At 32.1% G+C, this 24,876-nt stretch overlaps 1 protein-coding gene across 1 annotated transcript in view; it reads left to right on the top strand.

The window, feature by feature from the left end:
• The window catches only part of LOC145322649 (uncharacterized), a 124,658-nt gene that overhangs the window by 94,808 nt on the left and 4,974 nt on the right, over positions 1-24,876 (top strand). The window contains exons 4-11 of the mRNA XM_080164824.1: positions 5,509-5,813; positions 6,074-6,240; positions 6,777-6,898; positions 7,154-7,244; positions 7,798-7,940; positions 15,403-15,485; positions 18,835-18,955; positions 19,787-19,909. Coding sequence (XP_080020950.1) covers positions 5,509-5,813; positions 6,074-6,240; positions 6,777-6,898; positions 7,154-7,244; positions 7,798-7,940; positions 15,403-15,485; positions 18,835-18,955; positions 19,787-19,909 — 1,155 coding nt within the window. The remainder of the gene's footprint in view (positions 1-5,508; positions 5,814-6,073; positions 6,241-6,776; positions 6,899-7,153; positions 7,245-7,797; positions 7,941-15,402; positions 15,486-18,834; positions 18,956-19,786; positions 19,910-24,876) is intronic.

The raw sequence follows: 24,876 nt of genomic DNA, 5'->3' as shown, positions 1-24,876 counted from the left end.
TAGCAAAAATCATTAAATTACCTAAAATTATCGTTCATTGTCTTACGATCCCCGAATACAACATTTTTAATATTCTGTAAGCTATAGAAATATAAAAAAGACACAGTTAGTCGACATAAGAGAATGAAACTATATGTCAACATAAATTACTAATACAACAGGGAAGATAGTTTTAATGTTTACCAGAGATCTAAAGCGTTAAGACAATGACTGATAAATGTATGTACAGACCAAATGTTAAAACACATAATTACCTCTTTTGTGCATTACAATTAGTGGTTAAAACATTTGGACACTCAACTTAATTAACCAACCAATCAATATCCATTAAAAAAAAGTCCCCAAAGTTCTTAAGCTAACCAATAAGAAAACTTTATTATAAAACTTTGGGGACTAGTGTAATAAACATACCATTATCCCCTCTCTCTCTCTTTGATGTTTATGGGTATGGTGTGAATATGGTTCAATTAAAAAGTAGTAGATTGAGTACAAAACCAAAAATACACTCCATAATGTAATTAATCAGGCATTGATGAATCAGCAAATGATTCTTTTATCTTAACCTTAGTAACTCAACAATAATACAAGAGTAGTTAAAAAAAATTTGGCTCCACAGTTAAAGGGCAAACAATGAAAGGGCTTGTTGTCTGTATAGCTACACTTAAAGGATCGAGTTAATGGTCCAATAGGTGTTTATGTATTGCTTTTATGCTAAAGATTCAAGCAATATTTAAAATTTGCAGGAAGATAGGGGACATTTGGCTGTTTATTCACTAGTCCACAAAGTTTTACAATAACGTTTTCTTATTTGTTGAATTTTTATTGTTGGTTCATTAAGTTGAGTGTCCAAACGTTTCAAACACCAACTACAAATTCACAGAAGAATTAAATTTGGGGATGTATATGGGGTGGTGCCACTTTTACCACTAGCAAAAATACAACCACTGTGTTTTTGGCAAAAAGCGGGTGTGTTTTTGTCAATTTCGTTTTTAGCTGTATTTTTGGCAATATTTTTTTATCCACTGTCAAAATTACACCTTTACTACTGTCATAAACACAGTTTTACTGTCATTTTCACAACCATGAAATTCAATGAGGCTGTCAAATTCACAGTTTTGATGACAAAAATACACCTAAATAATTTTGTTATAACTTATAACTATTAATGCTTATAGTTAAATTAATCTACACAACAAATCACTGTGTTTATGACAGTATTATCACTGTATTTTTGCTAGTGGTAAATCTGCCATGTACCCATGTATATCAATTTAACTTATCCCTGAAAATTTGAAAGAATTTAATTTTCCCTTTACCTCAATCTTAGACGTATGGCTAACTAACGGAGTTTAAATAGAGAATTGGGGAGTTTTCAGTACAGGGGGGGGGGGGGGAGGGGCGGGGAAAAAGTGCCCTTTATTATTATTATTATTTTTTGAAAAGGCTGTTTTAAAATGATCCTATTACTAAATCAAGGTTGTGAAATTAAGGAGGCAGATTAAGGTTTGAAAAATAGTTTTAAAATGAAAATATTGTCAAACATTTTAGAATTTTACGTTAAAGGTTTTGTTAGGTATTAATAAACGTTGGTCTCGATGCCGATGAAAATATCTATTGATTTGTTAGCCATGACCATTTTCATTTTATACAATATATATGAAATAAACCATTACATTGTACATAGTAGATAATCAATTAATAAGCTCATCTGTCTGTAGAAACGCAAAATTCTGTCTTATGTAGCTGGAAATTATACATAACTTTGGATTTAACAGACCTATCCATATATATCTTTAATCATGTATAGACAAAGAAGACACATTCTTTGGTTTATTTTGAAAAAAAGTTAATTTTGTCAAAGATTTTATTATATGATTTAAACTCAGGAATAAGGTGTAACCAATAAGAAAATTAATTCGAAAATTGATTTGGGGGGGTCCAATGTCCCCTCCCTCCATGTTGGTAACTATAAGTAAGTGTTATGTACGACAATGTATGTGAAGCTGTAAAGGTTGCCTTTAGACTTGACTAATATGTACGCTTCATTCAGACAGACGGACAGACACCATTCTACTTTGTATTATAGATAAGCGTTGAATAAAACTGGGCATATGAAAATGCTTTTAGCCTATTTCTTCTATGCAACGCTATCCAATAAAATCAGAAAATTGTGCTTTTTGTAAATATTGGCTGTGATAACTGTTTTTAGGTATATTCACTCTCAATATTTCTATTTGAAGGGGTCATAATGTTATAAAAAGAACAATATTGTATCCATAAGTAGCGCAGTAACAAAAAAAACAAGCTAACAAAACTTCATAAATTTAATTGTAAACTGGATAAAAAGATCTTATTACATTTTTTATAAATATAATGTTCACTAATGTTTTAGGACTAAGTAAAATAACTTGATGTACAGTACATAAGGTTATAGTGACGGACATACCTAGCAATATAGAGTAGCTGTGCTGCCTAAAAATTAATGAATATGATATGCATATCATGAAGGTAGAAAAAAAGGCAACTAGGCAGGCAGAAAAAGGCACAAGGAAGGCCTATATGGCATGACAAAAACATGCCCTTAGCCAGGGTTAAGGGTTATCCAGGCATCAAACTTAAAACATGAAAAATCAGCTCAATAACTATTGGAAAACTATGTAAATTAAAGAAGTATTGTTATATATGTATTATCAATTTTTGACTTATTTTGACTTTCAAGGTTTTTAATTAAAGGGATAAAACATGCTGTTGCATGCTTAATATTTACGTCGACTTTTTGTCCAATGTTAGGCTTAAAAGAAACTATCCTGTAGTATCATTCTACTACTGACACCTCAAACAATCCTTTGTTGATATCTTCTATAATACAAAGTATAACGATGTCTGTCTGTCTATTTGTTTGTTTGTATCGATGAATATCGTTAACTGCTGAACTGATCGGGTTCTCCTTAACAGGGTAGCTTCTAATAGTTCCCGGGATGGTTTATAACTAATTTGGGGGAGGTAACCACCACCTTCCCAAGAGAAATCGCGCCTAGAAAAAATTACCACCCCCCAAGAAAAATTTAATTAAAAAAAAACTAAAATACTTACTTTAGTTTTTAAAAATCTAAAGTTGAAAAATGGGTTTTGGGATTCAACTCAACCCTCCTCAAGTGCCCCTAGAAGCTACTAGGGGCGAAGCCGCTACTATTAACATAAAGAAAGGTTAATTTAAACTAAACTAGATTTAGTACTTTCCTCATCCCTGGCTTTGTGTGTTTATGTTTGTGTGTGTATGTATGTGTGTGTGAGTGTGTGTGTGTGTATGCGTGTATTCCATACGTTGAACATGTTTTATTGATCATGGACTTTCAATACAAACTAAACAACTTCAAAGGGAAACTCTTTCATTTTGACTTAGCCTCGTACTTTTCATCCATTCAAAATGTAGTCAAATATCTTACTTTTGTTGTCATATCCTTGCCCAACACAAGAAATTACCTGACATACCAGAAATAAACGTTTGGAAAACTTCGTTCTCATTTGTATACTTATCTATCATAAATAAGTAGGCATACTACCTCTAATATATCTTCAAATATGTCCACCTACTTAGGGAGGAAGGGGGCATTTGGCTGTTTATTACACTAGTCCCCAATGTTTTATTATAAAGTTTTCTGATTCGTTGGCCCATCAACTTTGGGGACTTTAATTAAATTTGATTTAGTAATTTTGTGTTGTATCATTGGGGATGTAAATCAATTTATCAACCATTGTCTTATCCCTTTAGATCCCTGGAATGTAGTATTGAATATCTGTTACTGATGATTTAATTTAATTTGCCCCAGGCCTTTCCACTCTCGGCAATTATTTATATATACATAATTTCAAATGTTCATACAATTTTATTGGTGTTTGTCGATTAATAACGGCTTCAATGGTATAAAAAATGGTATAAAACCATTCTTAGTCTTAAATCTGAAAACAAAATAGCCTAAAACTATCAAAGGACCTGGGTGAAGCTTACCTGAACTAGAGAACTAGATTATTAAGCTTCAAAAAGAAAAAAAAATACTTTTGTCGAATATATTGCTTAATACCGACTTTTTGGCATTAAATCAAAGTGGTCACTGGTCATGATTTATAGTTATACCACATATAAATCTACAAAAAAAAAAAATACATAATTCTTATTTGAGTTATATTTAAAAATTGTATTTGCTTCATTTTGAAAACATAATGTTATAATCAACTACACATATCTTAATAATTCAGTTATTCTGTAAACAATTTTATTATTATCTGTTTATATTAACTTTAAATTATAACTTAGAATTTAATTCAATTACAGTATAAATATATGTATTGTTGATATGTTTCTAATCTTAGGGGTTTAAAGTAGAGAACACTAAAGGACTGATGCCAATTTAAGGGAGAAAGAACTCTGTATTTTCGTGTACCGACTTAAAAACCCAATAGAACGTCTAGACAGACATTCAAACATCTTACTATTTTGGCAGATAGACATTCAATCACTGAATGGAACCACTAGAAATAATTATGTAATACTTTTAGACGAAAAATAGCAAATCCGAAGAAAAATTGCGACCATCTCAAAATTTCAATTAGGTTGTCTTTTAATAATTACTTTTTCTATATGCTCTGTAAAAACCTATTGAGACAAAAATTAGCTTCAATGCAATGTTTGCTTTCTTAAAGTTTTTGCATATTTTTTCTATTTTTTTCTTTGTTATTAGAACTAGATAACTACTCTATAACTCACTTTGTCTGTTTGTCCATTTAATGATTTTTTGTGCTTCGCTACATATGGATGTTTTCATCCTTGTTTCAAGTCCTTTCCCTTTTCCAATTATGAAACTTATGAAACTTTGACAATACTCCTGTGTTGATGTAATAGAAGTAACAAAGATGAACATGAAATACCTGTCAAAATTTCTATTTTTGATAATCTTCTATGAGTCTGCAATGCAATGCTTTAAAGGCAACACAAAAAAAAGACTGCAAGCACACATTTTAATGTTTGTACAGTATGGTAAAAACCTTTTTTTCTACGAATGGGGGTTAAGTGTCATTTATCCAACAATCAAATAGCCAAAAACCATTCCGGGAACTATGTGAAGTTTCCTTAAAATGGAGAACTCAATCGTTTCAGTAGTTATTGAAAAATACCTTAATACTTTACAATATAAAAGAACAAATGTAATCTGTACAAATATTCAAACTTATTTTAGTGAACCACAAAAAAAATGCAGTGGTAGCAGTATACTTTGTATAGTATATCCTTTCAGTATACAAATACTTATTTTACTGCAATTCTTTTAAAGGGGTTATTCATGCGATTTATTTATTTATTTTTAGTATAAAGAACTTTTATAAAATGGCTTTATTTAGAATTGCAATGAAATGTTAAGGGATACCCTTAAATTTTTCCTAAAATGCAAATAATACTGTTTTTTGGGAATAAAATCATCATGAAACTATTTAATAACTTTTTTTCTTTTACAGGTGAGTGCAGTGTCACCAGTCGTGGAAACTGAGGAGCGTAGCCGTCGGTCAGCTACACCTGAGCCTTCCCCCAGCCCGAGAGATGCCTCCCCTGCCCCACGAGATCCTTCCCCCGTCGCCAGAGATGCTTCCCCAGCCCCCAAGGAGGCCTCACCCTCTCCCCGCGCTGAGTCTCCTGTCCCCCAGAGGGAGGAGTCCCCTGCCCCTAGGGAGGAGAGCCCTGCCCCCAGAGAGGAGAGCCCTGCCCCCAGGGAGGAGTCACCCGCCCCAAGAGATGCATCTGTTTCTCCTACTCCTACTGCTAGGAATTTACCACTACCTTGATAACTAAAACTCTGCCTTTTGGATTAATTGTCTTGATGTTTGTATGTTTTCATTTAAGATCTCGAAAACCTCTAAAATCATATGCATTTTGGTACTTGTAGGAATTTTAGGCAGTTTTCATGGGTGTGTAATTATGTATAATCTTAAACCTTGTATCAATGGCAGTAAGTTTTTAAAAATTTAAACTTTCTTCTTCTTCATTTCCCCAGTTTTTGTACATAATGGTAAATTTGTTGAACAGAGTTGAGTCTCCTGAACGTAAATCCTCTAGCAGCTCTAGCTCCTACGATGACAGGGCTGACAGAGCCAACTCTATGTCTCCTGAGCCAACAGAGCCAATTAGCGCGCCATCTTACGCAAGTGCCAACAAGGATGCCGCACCCTCTAGTCAAAAAGATATCACTAGGAAAATGTCGTCTTTGTAATTGAAAGTTAATATAAAGATCTTTTTATAAATAATCGTTTCCCGAAAATGTTACAGATCCCAAGTTTAATAATTAAATAAATCATTTGCTAATTAAATCTTTTCTTAATAAGTTTTTCGCTGTAATAAACCTTAATCCCCCATTTAAGCATTAATTTGAGACCTATTCAAAGCATTCAAAAATGAATAGCGACATTCTTTAACCCTACTTAATATATCTGTATGAAAAAGCAATTATTTTCTCTTTTGTTTTCTCTTAATTCTTTTTTATGCATCATTATTGTATGATCTACTTTAATGGGGTCTTTTATTTAAAAATAGGGAACTAATTCCAAATGATAATACATAAAATTACCCCTACTGTCATGAACCAACCAATCAAAATTCGATAAAAGTCTCCAAAGTTTTTGAGATAACTAATAAGAAATCGTTATTATAAAACTTTGGGGATCATACATCCCTGACTAAAGCATAACAATAAAAAAAATAATTTTAAAAAAACGACATTTTTTCATTAGGATCTACACTGATAAGCTAGTCAACGAGAAACCCGTGGAGTCCTTTGCTGACAAAATAGTTCGCAGTAAGCCGGCGGGTGGCGACATCACCCAGATTTACACAGCCAGCATTCAGGCTCAGAAGGTTAGTATTGATATTATCTTCTTGGAGAATTCCTTGGCTTAAAATAAGGCCTACCAAAAGGCAACGGACAATGTGTTTCCTTTTCCATAGTTGTAGTTGAAATAACAAAAATCAGACCATTTTTTAAATGCACGCCTTTTTAAAACCCATCAAGGATATTACCTAACCTATATTAAGGAGCAGCAGAGCCCTAGACTGGAGCTTGCCCGCGGGGATAAACCCGTCGATTATATTACCTAACCTAACTATATTAAGGAGCAGCAGAGCCCTAGACTGGAGCGTGCCCGTGGGGGTAAACCCGTGAAGGATATAACCCAACTCTACACAGCAAATCTTCACAAACCAGGGATGTCTAAATTCATTTTTAATTCATGTTCTAGACAAAAAATTATAAAATTAATACCAAGTAATTTATTAATTGCAAGAAAATTTTACTTTTGATTAGTACAAAAAAAATAAGAGTGGTTCATCAGAGATCTAATGGTATAAGACAATGTTGATACACAAAATTACCCCTGCTGTAGATTACAATTAGTGGTTGAAACGTTTGGACACTCAACTTAATGTAAAAACCAATCTAAATTAAATAATTATTTATGTTATAATAAAACTTTGGAGACTACTGTAAAACAGACCCATATCCCCTCCTTCCCTTTTAATTTATAATCACATTTCAATAAAAAGGTTAAATCAAATAAATTGCCAGTGGTCTTACTTTAAAATAATGTTTATTTGGGAAGCTTTGTCCCGATGGGGTCCCTTTGACCTAACTTAACCTAGCTATTAAAATGAATTAGGTCTTAATTTATCATAATGTTTATTTGGGAAGCTTTGTCCCGACGGGGTCCCTTTGACCTAACTTAACCTAGCCAGTAAAATGAATTAAGCGTCATCAGCAGAGCCCACTACCCCTGAGCTGGCCTCCCCCAACCGCCCCCGCAGGAACGAGAACATTACCAAGCTGTACACGAATGGGTTTGAGCAGGCCAAGCAGGCTAACTTCAAAGCTAAGCCCAGCGATGAGATCACTAACCCTAGAAAGGTAATAAATAAGTCGATTTCCTATAATCTTTGCGATCATTAATTGACGGTCTGTCGGTCGATCGGTAAGTTGCGATGCTTTTATAAACAGGGAAGGAAAACGTCATCTACAGAAAAATTATTTTTATTGAATGTCTCTGAACTCAAATGAAGATTTTTAAACCAGTAACGCAGCAATTGCTCCTGTATTTGTCTAAAGATAAATTTAATAACAGACAAATAGATTGAAGGCAAAACAACTAAAATAATATGAATTGACTATTATGTTAAAATGAATCTATTTGATTTTAATACAAACGATTTGAAACAAAGATTTTTTTATTCATGACTTGTAATTTATAAATACATAGAAATTAGACATGAAATAAAGGACAATCTTTTTCAAGTTTTATTATCCAATATTTAGTGGATTTTTTACTCCTGTTGATTTAATGTTAGTTATCATAATTCTTAAGTTTATTTTTTATTTTCTTGATTTATGGCTGGGTTTTAAGAATTAAACACAAAATTACTTGAATTTAAATAAAATAAGATATCCTTTTTATGCTTATATACTTTAATTGGAGAGTGTCTTTATAATTTGAATAAAAATATGAATTCAAGCCCTCCCCCCTTCCCTCGTACTGTCTGTCAATTGGTAAATTAAATTGAAATAACGGATGATAGAGAAAAACAAACAATAAAAGGGGTGTCTGGTAATAGTCAGATATAAAGGGATAAGAAAATGGAAGATAAATCAATCTTTCTCCCGTAATTATGATATTAAAGTAGGAGAATTGCGGGAGCTGGGGTTAAATAGTTGTATAATCACGGGGTTGGGACCCTATGCCAACTTACAATAAGGGTTTTGAATATCAGCCAATAGCCTTGGAAATATGAACACAGCCAAGTCGTTAAAAGCAATTTGCTAGCAGACGGAAAAGGTGCCCACCAATGGAACCATAACCATTGCAGAAAAATCATACTCCAACCTTACTTTCAGATATCAATGGCTGATTTCTTTGTTACCTAAATGGGGGAAAGATGAGTTTATTTTCCATTTCCCTATCCCTTTATCAATGGGTAGGGTAAAAAAGTTAAACTGTGTTTGTTCAAGACTGGAAATTTTAATGCAAAATTTAAATAAAATTAACAAAAATCATCAAAACTTAAGAACATAAACGTTTAAATACCTAGATAATTTACAGGATTCTTAAATAAACAATTACACCAGTCAAAATTAGGATTATTGAGACAAAACGTGTTGTTTTTCTGCATGTTGTAGTACAATAGCATTCTGCAATTATTATTTGAAGCTAGTAAAAATGGCCGCACAGATTATGACGTAAAAAAAGATTAACCAATTAGAGGCCACTATAAATTTTACCATTGGTCAATTACAGTGTATACTGGCCTCTCATAAGTTAATTTTTGTCTGTTAAATCATTGTTAAGTGTCAAAATATCACCAAGTCCCAATTTCTATATCATTAACCAAATGATAACTCAATAACCTCCACAAAAAAAGTTTTGGTTATATTGAAGTAACTCTACACTAAGCGTAGAAAACCGTAACTTATTAAAATAAAGCTAGAACAGACAACTGCATAGTTTTTAATGGAAAAATAATAAAACATGCTGCAAAATTAGAGTGTTTGTGAATGAAATGGTTCCATTGGAATTCAGCCCACACGGGATTCAACCCACGGAATTCAGCCCAGCGGGATTCAACCCAACGGTATTCAGCCCACACGGGATTCAACCCACGGTATTCAGCCCACACGGGATTCAACCCACGGTATTCAGTCCATACGGGACTCAACCCATGGAATTCAGTCCATACGGGACTAAACCCACGGAATTCAGTCCATACGGGACTCAACCCACGGAATTCAGTCCATATGGGACTCAACCCACGGAATTCAGTCCACACGGGATTCAACCCATTATATATGTAAAATTACCAGTTTGAAAAAAAATATTTTTTTTTTAATTTGAGAACAAAATTTTTAGAAATTTTTTTTAAAAAGTTTTGAAAAAAGTTTATGTAAATTTTTTTATTTTTAGAAATTATTTTATAAAATATGCTTAATAAAAAATTTGAAAAAAAAGAATTATTTTCTAAAAATTTGTTTCTCAAATTTGAAAAAAAAAATTATTTGTTTTTAAAACTGAGAAGTTCATATATATATTGGGTTGAATTCCGTGTGGACTGAATTCTCAGTTTTAAAAACAAATAATTTTTTTTTCAAATTTAAGAAACAAATTTTTAGAAAATAATTTTTTTTTTCTCAAATTTTTTTATAAAGCATATTTTATAAAATAATTTCTACAGTAAAAAAAAATTACATAAACTTAAAACTTTTTAGAAAAATTTAGTTCTCAAATTTAAAAAAAAATATTTTTGCAAACTGGTAATTTTAGATATATAATGGGTTGAATCCCGTGTGGACTGAATTCCGTGGGTTGAGTTCCGTATGGACTGAATTCCGTGGGTTGAGTCCCGTATGGACTGAATTCCGTGGGTTGAGTCCCGTATGGACTGAATTCCGTGGGTTGAGTCCCATGTGGGCTGAATTCCGAGTGGGCTGAATCCCGTGGGTTGAATCCCGTGTGGGCTGAATACCGTTGGGTTGAATCCCGCTGGACTGAATTCCGTGGGTTGAATCCCGTGTGGACTGAATTCCAATGGAACCGAATGAAATATTGCAAGGTTGGAATCATATTAAATAAAACTGTAAGTGTTCTTTTGGCTGAAGCTTAAGATCTCAATAAATATAGAACCGATTGGGTTCTCTATTTTAGACAAGCTTTACTTGATGGTTTAAGGCTTTGTCTCGATGGTTTTCAGCTAGTTTTTTAGCCCTTCTTTGCCCCTAAATTTACAAAGCAATTAATGATATTGCACTTGTGTATACATTTAAGCAATGAAACTAATAACCTATATCTCCAATGAAAACGACGAATTGTAAAGTCTGCATGTTTGCTTTAGCTTTAAAAATCCGTCGGCAAATGCAAATTTATAATTTATGATTTTCCAGGTCTGATTAAACTTTTGGATCATGGTGGAAACACGAAAAGTTTTTTTTTCTCGACAATATTACAGGCTTCTATCGGCAAAGCAGACAAACAGCTGTATGCACATACTGCCTTATTTTTTATTTAGTTGAAACCAGTATAACAATGTCTTAAGATGAACTGCGATAACTTTAACAAGACACATGAAGCGCACAACTCACGCTCATTTATCAATTGTGCCATTTTGCGCGCATTTTCTCTAGCCATGCACATTAATCCTAATATGGTCTTAGCATTTCTAAATAATTAGCAGGTCAGGTTTTTCGTCTATGCGTCAAGCTGTGTAATAAAAAGTAGCTTCCAAATTTCATAAAGTCAAACCTTCATCATATTTCTTACGTGATCCAAATTTTGGGTGCGTAAAAACCTAATAAATACTGAAACTTATAAAAAATGTTTAGATGTGAGGTTTCGTGATTTAAAATAGTATTAATAATATAACATTTTTCTCTTGAATAGTATTTCATTTACATGTCATAATGATATGAAGTCGAAAAATATGAATTAATGTCCATAAAATATTTCCACATTTTTATTTGTAAGAAGTTTAAACATGAAAGAATTTTTAAAAAGCATAAATTTAATAACAAGATTCACTTACTGAAATTGAAACTATCGAAATATGATAAACCAATATTTTTTTTTTCTTAGATTATATTTAGTAAATTTTCATATTTTGATTTTATTAAAAGTATTGAAAGCTTAATGATAGTTTAAAGATTTTGTTGTTAAGCCATATATAAAATCTTGATTGGTTGGTTTAAACTAGCAGTGTTTAAAGGGTGTCGGAGCCGTTTAATTTTGATGCGGCTCTGGCTCCGGCTCCTACCTTAAAATTAATATATCAATTTTTGTTCATCATTGAATTTGATAAAATAAAATTAATAATATAAAATATTTTGCTTTTATTTGATTAAAGCTATATAAAAGTAGAATGATGTGTGTCTATTTGTTAAGTAACAATAGTTTTTCAGTTTATTATATGGAAATAGACCATTGCCAAATTATAATATTACTTTAAAAAATCATTTGTAGCTAATCTGGAGCCGGAGCCGTTTTTAACGAAAAATACGGCTCCGGATCCGGCTTCACCAAAAATGTTGCTGCTCCCGGCTCCGGCTCCGAAACGCTGGTTAAACTTTTTAACCAATAATTGAATGTACATGGTAATTTGATAATTTAATAAACAGGGTCTTTGATACATAAACCATATTTTTAACTTAAAACAACTAGCGGCTGCGCCCCCAGCAGCAAGGGGATTTGTATTTGAAAGGGCAGAGAAGGGCAAAAAAATAGCCTAAAATCATCCCAAGGCCTAAATCTAAACTTGAAGTCTATGAAAAGCTTCCCTTAAATGGAGAACGCAATCGGTTCACTAAATATTTTAATCTTAAGCTACAAAAAAACCTTACAGGATATTCTTATATCAAAATCATAACATTAACCTATAATATATTGATATAATACTAGCACCAAAGTTTAATATTGTTAATATTAAATACCACTGAGTTATGACCAAGTGTTTAATTTACAAAATTACAACCTAATAAAAACATGAAACAAACCATCTACAGCAAAAAAGGCATTTTCCATTTATTATTACGAGACTTAAACAATTTTTAGCCCCTTTGAAGATTTCAAATAAAAACTTTAGACTTATATAGCATTTGAAATAAACAAACTTTTCTCAACTATTTCATTCCACTATCATGTGTAAAAATATGCCATTGATAGTTTTTTTTTATATTGAATAGGAGATAGGGCAGTAGATTAATTTATCTGTTGTTTATTTTTAACACATTTTTCATTCATAAACTGTGGGTAATTTTATAAAATCTCGGCAGTGCCCAAACTTTTACACCAATGATTTTGATCTGAAAAAGGGTTAATTTTGTTTTTCATAAAAGGGATTAATTTAATGTACATTAATCCTTAAAAAATTAATTATGGAAAGATTACTTGATGGGGCATTTAAGAGTCCAAGATCAAATTTATAGGAAAATTTTAAAATAAAAACCGTTAAGGGAGTAAAAAGTTGTACGGTATAAAATCATGCAAGGGCAAGATTTGAAAAAACGACCCCTTATGCTTACTAAGTGTTTGTTATTTTGCGCATGTTTACAACGTACATAATTGGTGCTCCTTAAGTAGCGGAGCCACACCAAGATTGCAATATTTGAACTTTAAAATAGATGCAAACTGTAATACAGTAAAAGAAAGACCAAATTACTGCACATTCAGTAAAATATTGATTTATAAGACAGTCTTTTTTTTAAAAATCTAATAAATGACTTTTCTAAACTACTTTTACAAAAAGACTATCAATTTATAGTTATTATTTGTAACTGATGGACGTATGAACAGGCATAAATTATAAAGTAGCTATTAAAAAGCTTAAGGATTGACTAATCAAAGAAAAAAATATTAGACCCCAAAATTGATCCTAAATGATATATTCTTTGCAATATTGCTTTAGATGGGTCATCAAATCCGTAAAATGTCATATTTGCATATTGTTTCATTTTCCCAATAAAACAAAATATCAGAAAAATTAGAAAAGTCATTTTTTAGATGTGATATAGAAAGAAGGGATTTGAAATTATTGGTGGAAATGTTTAAACCAACTAATTATGTTTTAATAAAAGTACCAAAAGTTTTGAAGCCAACCTTGGGTATAGTTTATAGAATAGTTTGCGAATTTTAAGATTTGACATATTTGGTTGAATTGATAGCATACCTTGCTTCTAATACGTCTTTATCAGAATACAGATAACCAAATAATAATTTTAATTACACGGAATAGAAATAAAACATAAAACTATATTAGGCATGATTCTTTATGTATTGATATCGACACATTACAAACTGTCCCAATTTTGTATAACTTTTGCGGAACATGTTCCAGTTACGTCATACTTTTCTTTCCCGAAAAAGGGAAAGGGGAAAGAAAAAAAAGGGAAGGGGGGAAGAAAAAAGAGATGGGAGAAAAGGGGTTTTTCCCCATCTCTTTTGAAGAGATTTTCTTCCCCCCTTCTCTTTTTCGGGAAAGAAAAATATGACGTAACTGGGACATGTTCCGCAAAAGTTATACAAAATTGGGACAGTTTGTAATGTGTCATGGCATAAAACCATTGCAGAAGCTATGTAAAGCTTACCTAAAAAAAAGAGATCTCAAGCGGTTCACTAGTTTTTGAGATATTAAGCTCTAGACAAAAAAAAACTTACCACCTCATATAATATGATAATTTCTTAGTTAATATCAGACCAATTGGCAAGTAACAAGTAACATGTTAGCCATTTGTTTGTGTTCTATGGTCTAGTAGATTAAAAAAAGCTTCTCAAATGACATCTTTCTTTTTTGGGACAGCTGTCTTATTTATTTTGTTGCGTTGAATAAACGTCAATTTAAGTTTAGAAGGGTGGGGGAATAGGGTAAGAGTTTTTGCTGCTTATTATATATACATACATGTATCTTTCTACATTTCTATTGCCCGTTGCCCCCCCCCCCCTCACCCTTCTTCTCTCATAGCAAAATCCGCTTCTAGCAAAAACTAGTTACGCCCTTAACTAATAAGATGGCGTTGCAATTTAGCTAAAATATTTTTTAGCACAGCTTCAATTTAATTTTAATTATGACTTTAGAAAGAAAAACATTGAAGCAGCTTATGGTGCGTAATAAAGAATGACGGCATTCAATACAGATGACCAATGATAGGCCACTATGCATTTTACCATTCATCATCATCATCGCCATTTATCTCTTCTTTCCAGAGCGTAGGCCACGAACAATGGTTCTCCATTTTACCATTGGTCAATTGTAAGCTGATTTAAAAACATTAATATTTCATTACGCTTTAGCTTAATTACAGAAAAAAATTATTAAAATGAGCTTAAAAAGTGTTGGCAAATTATTTTTTTTCTTAGATTAAACACCTTTCAACAAAATATTTAGCTTATTTGTTAAAACACTCATTTATTAAAAATATTAAATATCATATGGAGTTTTTAATCGGTCAAATAAATATTTTAAATTATAACAGTTGTACTTTTGCTAGTACTTAAATTTCAAGCAAATAAAAAAAAAGAATTGCTTGGAATTTTAACCTAATATCAAACTGAAAAAATGATGTCTCCATTGTTGGAGTTCATATAGATTTTCTTTGGATGACATATCTCTTTCTTGACTTGAGAATTAAATTAGGAGCTCTTGATTCGACGGAAGGGTAAGGGAGCAGGAAAAAAAACATAAAAGACTTAAGTTTGGAGGTTTCAGGTACCCCCTTAAGAATAGAATATACCTTCTCTCGACCTATATGAAGCTTTACTGTAAAGTAGAACCATATAGACATAAATACATTTTGTTTCTTTTATATAATAGAATATTAACATTTTTTTTTATATTTTTAGCACAACATGGCCACAACAGTTAACAGAGATGGTATCAGAGACGCATACAACCAAGTCATGGATGATCATACCGATATCAATTGGTAAGTTGACATATTTCTTATATTAAAGTAAAACAATAGAGGTCAAAGGGGTTATATTACTGTATGTCCCCACCCCGAGGACCCTGTGCCGACAGATCTATGGTATAGATATATGCACAGATAACTACCTCCCTCCCTTTTTCAATGACCTTTTCGTCTGCTACCAAATTGTTTTCTGCTACTTGGTTGTGTTAATATAAAATAAACCATTGGTTGATTTTCATTGACCCAATTGAAAAGTCGGCACAAGGACACTGGGATGGGGAGAAAAACTTTTTTATCCCTTCTCCCTCTAGTGTTTTAATCTAGTGTGCCGACTTTCATTTGGGTGTTTGAAAATCAATAGAGTCAGCAATTATAACAGAGTCAAGTCACTAAAAAAAGAACAGAAAGCAATTTGCTAGCAGACGAAAAAGGTCCCGTACAGACTCACAAAGGGATCCAGGTAGTTGACTGGTCACACATCAATATTTATAGATTTTTCTTTTCTTTTGACTACTACTTCTGCAAAGAAGGAGGAATGTTATCTTTTAACAAGAATGATAATGTTCAATAGTAGCAAAGCGATTTGAAATGGTGAGCCAAACATATATATGGGTATTAATTGAGAGAAGAATGGGAAAGAAATAGAGAGAGAAGGGGAGATGGAGAAAGAAATATAAAGAGAAAGATTAATATAAATCCATAAAAAGCATGAATATTCAACGATGTAAAACAATAGTTTTACAGATATGAATATCTATAGAGAAGCCTCTCTATTAAAGAATATGTTGTGATGTCTTAATCTAAATTTATCTTTGCAAGAAAAAAGCTTGAATTAAAATGATTTATATTTATTTGTTCAAATGCATTGTTTGAATTAAAAGTAGCCCAATAAAAATATTTTCCAATAAATCATAATTTCAGGGATACATAATTTGAGTCTCCCTTTTCATTTAAAGACTGTAAAATAGCCTTGAACCATCTCATAAATAAATTTTGAAAACTAAATAGCCTAAAACCCTGGGATTTACATTCTAAAATGAAGAACTCAATCGGAACAGTAGTAATGATTTGAGATATCCGTTTGTGAGATATCAAGAAACAGACATTATAGAATTATTCAACAGTTTTTAAGCCCTAATTTTTGCTGTCCTATTTGTTTTATCTTAATTTGGGGGAGGGGTAAACCGGCCGCAAAGCACTTACAACGGACAACTGTATATTATTTTTGATTTATTAACCAACAAGATATTAAAGTTAGGAACGCTTTAAAAGGAGGAGGGAGGGGGTGTATTTATGAAAAGGACAGAGAAAAATCTTCCCAAAACAAAGTTTTTTTTGTAACAATTTTACACTAAAATCTTCAAAAAGTGTCATGTTTGTCTTCTACGGTGATTTCCGTCAAAGTGCCTATCGTGCAATAAAATCCCCCCCTAAAATATTAAAATAAATTGAAATAAGTGGGTCTTCATATTGGGTGCTCTAACCCTGCAGAAAACTAAGTAGCCAACATTACCTAACCATACCTGAACTTAAGTAAAAGACTTTCTCCCCCTCCTACTATTTTTAAAATTCATTTCTAAATAAGGGAGGGTCCATTATGTACTTGACAAGCCATTTGACGGGAAATTGTCATATCTAACGTTATTACCTAACCCTTCTATATGTTTTTACTGTTCCAAAAAATGTTTAAGAATAATTGTCTGCGTTACTGATGGTGTGCTAAATCTGTATGACTAATATATCTTGAAATTTTGAATTCTAAACGAGAGGGTCAATATATTAAGTATGCCCGGCTAACAGTAGACGTTATAATATGGTACATTTTATCTTTTTAATAAATATCACTATTTTAATATAAACCTTTCACAAATATGCTTATAATTATTTCTAAGATCTTTCAAATTTTTACGTTAGACTTAATTTATTTCCAAAAGGGCAGTAAGTATTTCTCTATAAACATAAAATTTAGCGTTCTAAATAGAACTGAGCAATTCTCTATAAATATTTATAATCTCTCAATGTTTTTTAAGACCTAAGTTTCATAAATGTCAGTAAGTATTTCTCTATAAATATCTATAAAAATCTCCATGTTTATAAAGTGTTTTTAAATGTGTTAGTGAGTATTTCTCTATAAATATTAATAACCTCTGCATGTTTTTTTTAAGAACGTAGTGTCCTAAATGGCAGTAAGTATTTCTCTATAAATATTTATAATATTCTTAGTTCTTTAAGACTTGAGTGTCCTAAATGGCAGACACAAATTATATTGTTTCTACGTGACGCAAATATGCATCTCAAATTCTCGGACAGAGATAGGATATCTGAAGAAAAACTGTGTTGTCTCAAACATTGCGTCAGTAAAAAAGTATACATATCAAATACAGGGAGGGAGTGGACATTGCACTGTAAAAAATTGTTGTGTCACCCAAAGTTTTAATAAACATGTTTTTTGATTCGTTAGCTTTAAACTGGTCTTTTCAACAATTATTTTCCATCTAAAGATGGAGCGATTTTGTTTATCATAATTTGATATGTACATTCGTTTATACTTTATTGTCTATTGTCTTATCCCTAAGGACATCAAATTAAATATTGTTTTATTAGTCAATTTTAAAAAAGAAATTACAGAAAATTATTAACTAGGCTAATACTTACATATTAATAGAAGCATACTGAAAAGATAGAGACATAATGGTTTTCTAAAGACACCATATCACTATTCTTGCTTCTATAAAACAGCTTTTAAAAAGCCATAATAGCACTGTAGTCGAGAACTAAGGGTCAATGTTATCTATTGTAATACCACTTTATTCTTTAACTTTAGTACCAACAAAATATAGTTAAATATTCTAATATGCTTTTATTATTTGCCTATGTCTGAAAAGGATAGGCGTATGTTATAAAACTGACTATAATAAACATAAATAAACAAGACCTACACATAAAAATAAGGATCTTTGTCTGTAGCTAAATATATCGCAAATGGCGGGTCCGAATGGGTAATTCTTTTCATGGTTGGTTTATACAATACATGTTTTAGGGTAGTTTTAGGCTATTTTCCTAACATATCCGTCCTCCTATAAAAAGCTAGAGGGGCAGCAACTAGTATTAATATAAAATGCTATGGGCGAATGAAAGATGAATATAGTCCACATCCACCCTTTTTAAAATTAATTTGGAACTTATGGGGATGGGCTTATATGCTTTGAAATCTCACATAAAATGAGATAAAGATATACATTGTATCTCAATAATCAAGATTCAGACTTAGTGAACCAATTAAATTTTTTTACGTTGTGTACACGTTCATGAGTGTATTAGTCAAAAGTAGCGCAGCAAACATTAAAATAATTTTTATTTGCAGGGCCGTATTCAAGTTTGACGACTCCAACTGCCTGAACGTTGCCTGCACCGGCGAGGACGTGGCGGAGTTCAAATCCCAGTTTGGTCCGGATGAAAAGGGTTTCGGTTACATCAAAATTCAGGTAGGTTTAACCTAGAGAATTTTTTCTTTTAGATACTGCCTCTAAAGCCAGGAAGGGAGGGGACACTGGGCTGCTTACTATACTAGTCCACAAAGTTGTATCATAACGTTTTCTTATTCGTTGGCTTAACAACTTCGGGAACTTATTATGGTGAGTGACCAAATGTTTCAACAACTAATTGTAATGTACAGATGGGTTAGTTTTGTATTTCATAATTATAAATCACAGCTTAAAATCACAAAATTAGATGAAGATGGAAAAAATATTTTAATGGAAGTATAGATTAAAAAATTAATGTTTAATAAACAAACGAACTGCCAGATTTGCAAATTAACCTTAAATGTAGACTAATAAAACACGTATAAATTAATTTGTAGACTGGAGTTGAGATGTCTAAAAGATCTAGATTCGTACTGGTTACCTGGGTTGGAGCTAATATATAATCTATAGATAATTTTAACTATATTTAGACTGGAGATGATATGTCTAAAAGATCCAGATTAGTACTGGTTACCTGGGTTGGAGCTAGTATATAATTGTAACTATATTTAGACTGGAGATGAGATGTCCAAAAGATCCAGATTCGTACTGGTTACCTGGGTTGGAGCTAGTATATAATCTATAGATTATTTTAACTATATTTAGACTGGTGATGAGATGTCTAAAAGATCCAGATTTGTGTTGGTTACCTGGGTTGGAGCAAATATATAATCTATAGATAATTTAAACTATATTTAGACTGGAGATGAGATGTCTAAAAGATCCAGATTCGTACTGGTCACCTAGGTTGGAGCTAAAATATAATCTATAGATCATTTTAACTATATTTAGACTGGAGATGAGATGTCCAAAAGATCCAGATTCGTACTGGTTACCTGGGTTGGTGCCAACATCTCTGTTATGAAGAAGGCCAAGATGTCAACTGACAAACTCCTAGTCAAGGAAATTATCCAGGTAAAGTTTAGATTCTCTGTTAAACTTTGGGGCTGTTATTATATCTATATTTGAAGTAAAGATATCATGAGCGTGCCATGTTGATAACTTTTTTAGTAGAATATATTGATTGACCTTCTATTTGAATAGATTGTGTCGAAAATATAGCATTTTTGAAGTGGTCATAATTGACATATTATTAAAATGTTTAAGCTTTTGGATCATTGTCATGACTGATATTGAACATTAGAGACATATTTCTTTAATGTAATTCTATCGTAAGGGCTTAAATATATATCTAATAATAATTAGTTTCCTTTTAACATTGTACAGGTGCTTTCCTAAAAGTGCTTTTCGAGCACAGAGCCCCCTCCCCTACAATTTTGGAAAATAACTAATAATAAGGGCCGGCAAGGACGTCCCAGCTTTTTTATTTCGGGAGGGGGGGGGGGGGGTAATAATTGAAATTAAAATTTTGGGGGTGTCTATACAGCGGGGTAATCTTTATAGAGACAACGCCTTCCAAGTTTTTTTTTATATTGAAAATCAACCCCCATCCCTTTGGACGTCCCTGAGTGTTCATAAGTTTTTCCCTATTATTTAATTGGGGGGGGGGGGCGGTGTTCTCGGTGCTCAACAAGGCACTTTGAGGGAAAACGCCACCAACATACCTAGTGGCTGAATGGTAAATATTACATGCGCATAAAATGTCATAAGATATCAAAAGAAATAGGAATAAAGATTCACAAAACTTTTAAAAACATAATTTCATAATTTTATATCCCAAAACAATCACGAACCTATTTAAAGTTTCCCTTAAATAAAGAGCTCAATTAGTTTAAAGATATCTTTAGCTACAGACAAATTAACTTTATTACTTTATATAATGGAATAATTATAAATCTGGTATCGATGCTTTTAGGGATATTAAAAAATCTTTGCCTAAATGTTTTTAATAAGGCAAGTATCTGTCCCAAAAAGGTGTAAGATATGTATCTTTATTGAAATCTTGTTTAAAAATTCTGAGCACTTATTATATATGTTTGATAAGGGCATTACTACCAAGGATGTAAATGACATTGAATTCCCCTAAGTATTTTAAACACGTTTTTTATTCGATGGCTTTAAAAAGGGGTAGTTGCCAGGGGCGTCCAAGCTTTTTATTTTTTGGGGGGGGGTAAAAATTTTTTAAGGGGGGGGTAATTCGTTTTTGGGGGGGGTAAAATGGCGCGCGAAGCGCGCCGCAAATTTTTTTTACCCCCCCCAAAAATTTTACCCCGGGGGTAAAATTTGCTTAGGGGGGGTAATTACCCCCCCTGAAATCTGTTGGCAGGGGTAAATTTAGTTTACCCCCCCCTAAAATTTACCCCCGGGGTAAAATTTTGGGGGGGGTAATTTAAATTTTATTAAATATATAGTATTAAAAATGCGTGCGAAGCGCGCAAAAAATTTTTTTATTAGAGATTTTTTATTTTGGGGGGGGTATTTACCCCCCCAAAATTGTTTGCGGGGGGTAAATACCCCCTCCTAAATGGTTGGGAGTGCCTACGGCACCCCCAGGGTAGGGGTAAATTTTAAATAGGGGGGGTAATCGCCCCATTACCCCCCCCCCCCCTTGGACGCCTATGGTAGTTGCACGAAGTGTTTTTAAACATGAATTTAGTGAACTGCATATTTTTAGTTTAAACTACATTTAAAGAACATATATTTGAAATAATTTCAAATTATAGCTGGTAGTTTTAAAAACAACAAAACTTAAAAATCATATTTTTGAATTTATGCAACATAAATGGCTGTCCTGTTTTCACAAAAGAAACAGCATGATGACTATTTTAGTGGTGCGTAATTGATTGCTATTTATTATAATCATTTTTCTGAAATGCACTTTATGCAAATATCCCTCTAGGTACATCAATTAAATCATGATTGGTTGGTGCAGACTAGCAGTGTCTAACTGTCTATACATTCCACCAACAATTTAAAATGGCAGGGTTAATTTTGTTTATCATCAATATATCGTCCATTGTCTTATCCCTTAAATTCCCTGGCCATTACAGTACAAACACACCATGCACGCAATATAAATACAAAAATAGATGGTAGTTACCCTAGTTATTGAGGAAAATGGTATATAAATAAGATCTCGGTAACCGGCTGCAGATTGTCAAAGAAATGGAGGCTAAGCTGCGGCTGTTTATATTTGACATACTGGCTTATTAGCGGCTGATTTTTATTATTTGGCGAATATAAATCGCCTAAAATATTAACTGCTAAATCCAACCCCTGCTTAAACTATCATTTGGATAATTGCAAAAATAAAATATTATTTTTAGCTGTAAGTAGATAAAGTGGCATAATAATAGTTCTTTGTGCTATTAATACAAGATTTTAAAAGATAGTCTTGCATATATTGTGCCATTGATATAAAAAATAATAAAGAGAAAGTCCTTTGATTTAAAATATTTCTAAAATCTGAAATTTATACTGATGATTAAAGTACCTATGTTTTTATCAATTAACTAGGTTTAAAAAACAAGATTGCCCAAGTACATCAAATTTATTTCCAAATATTTTAAATATTTGTGTAGGTTTTAATTGCATGCATTTTAAAGACATATAAAGCTTATTTTACAAGTTTTTAAATGTATTTTATAGGACTTTAAAAACATTATATGTATGTTTAATGGCATAAATGATATTTTATTTCAGCTTCTCTTTGAACTAATTTGGTTGAGCTTAAAGGGAGAGGGAACATTGGACTGTAAATTATATTGGACTTTGGATACTTTATGATTGGTTGGTTTCAAATTGAAATAATTTTTTCTATAGAAAGGGTAATTTCAAATATCATCTTTAAGGATGTACATCAAATTATTGTTCATTGTCTTATTCCTTAAGCTCCCTGAGTTGGGACTCTAAAGTTTGCCGCTGTTATTATTTAATTCACTAATTTCTTCAATTTTTTTTGCCTCTTTTTACTGCGCTTCTTAGGGTATATAATTGTCCTTGTTTAAATTATATTATGACACTGAACATTGCTGCTCTTCTTATGGGTATAATTATCCTTGTTTAAATTATATTATGACACTGAACATTGCTGCTCTTCTTATGGGTATAATTATCCTTGTTTAAATTATATTATGACACTGAACATTGCTGCGCTTCTTATGGGTATAATCGTCCCTGTTTAAATTCTATTATGACACTGAACATTGCTGCGCTTCTTATGGGTATAATTATCCTTGTTTAAATTCTATTATGACACTGAACATTGCTGCTCTTCTTATGGGTATAATTGTCCTTGTTTAAATTCTATTATGACACTGAACATTGCTGCTCTTCTTATGGGTATAATTATCCTTGTTTAAATTCTATTATGTCACTTAACATTGCTGCTCTTCTTATGGGTATAATTATCCTTGTTTAAATTCTATTATGACACTGAACATTGCTGCGCTTCTTATGGGTATAATTATCTTTGTTTAAATTCTATTATGACACTGAACATTGCTGCGCTTCTTATGGGTATAATTATCCTTGTTTAAATTCTATTATGACACTGAACATTGCTGCGCTTCTTATGGGTATAATTATCTTTGTTTAAATTCTATTATGACACTGAACATTGCTGCGCTTCTGCTGGGTATAATTATCCTTGTTTAAATTCTATTATGACACTGAACATTGCTGCGCTTCTTATGGGTATAATTATCCTTGTTTAAATTCTATTATGACACTGAACATTGCTGCTCTTCTTATGGGTATAATTGTCCTTGTTTAAATTCTATTATGACACTGAACATTGCTGCTCTTCTTATGGGTATAATTATCCTTGTTTAAATTCTATTATGTCACTTAACATTGCTGCTCTTCTTATGGGTATAATTATCCTTGTTTAAATTCTATTATGACACTGAACATTGCTGCGCTTCTTATGGGTATAATTATCTTTGTTTAAATTCTATTATGACACTGAACATTGCTGCGCTTCTTATGGGTATAATTATCCTTGTTTAAATTCTATTATGACACTGAACATTGCTGCGCTTCTTATGGGTATAATTATCTTTGTTTAAATTCTATTATGACACTGAACATTGCTGCGCTTCTTATGGGTATAATTATCCTTGTTTAAATTCTATTATGACACTGAACATTGCTGCGCTTCTTATGGGTATAATTGTCCTTGTTTAAATTCTATTATGACACTGAACATTGCTGAGCTTCTTATGGGTATAATTATCCTTGTTTAAATTCTATTATGACACTGAACATTGCTGCGCTTCTTATGGGTATAATTATCCTTGTTTAAATTTATTATGACACTGAACATTGCTGCGCTTCTTATGGGTATAATTGTCCTTGTTTAAATTCTATTATGACACTGAACATTGCTGCTCTTCTTATGGGTATAATTATCCTTGTTTAAATTCTATTATGACACTGAACATTGCTGCGCTTCTTATGGGTATAATTATCTTTGTTTAAATTCTATTATGACACTGAACATTGCTGCGCTTCTTATGGGTATAATTATCCTTGTTTAAATTCTATTATGACACTGAACATTGCTGCGCTTCTTATGGGTATAATTATCTTTGTTTAAATTCTATTATGACACTGAACATTGCTGCGCTTCTTATGGGTATAATTATCCTTGTTTAAATTCTATTATGACACTGAACATTGCTGCGCTTCTTATGGGTATAATTGTCCTTGTTTAAATTCTATTATGACACTGAACATTGCTGAGCTTCTTATGGGTATAATTATCCTTGTTTAAATTCTATTATGACACTGAACATTGCTGCGCTTCTTATGGGTATAATTATCCTTGTTTAAATTTATTATGACACTGAACATTGCTGCGCTTCTTATGGGTAAAATTGTCCTTGTTTAAATTCTATTATGACACTGAACATTGCTGCGCTTCTGCTGGGTATAATTATCCTTGTTTAAATTCTATTATGACACTGAACATTGCTGCG

The sequence above is a fragment of the Acartia tonsa genome, chromosome 6, assembly GCF_053477335.1.
Source record: "Acartia tonsa isolate MP-2025a chromosome 6, ASM5347733v1, whole genome shotgun sequence".
Classification (NCBI taxonomy): domain Eukaryota; kingdom Metazoa; phylum Arthropoda; class Copepoda; order Calanoida; family Acartiidae; genus Acartia; species Acartia tonsa.
The sequence above is the reverse complement of the archived record's forward strand: the minus strand, read 5'-3'. Positions and strand labels throughout refer to the sequence as shown.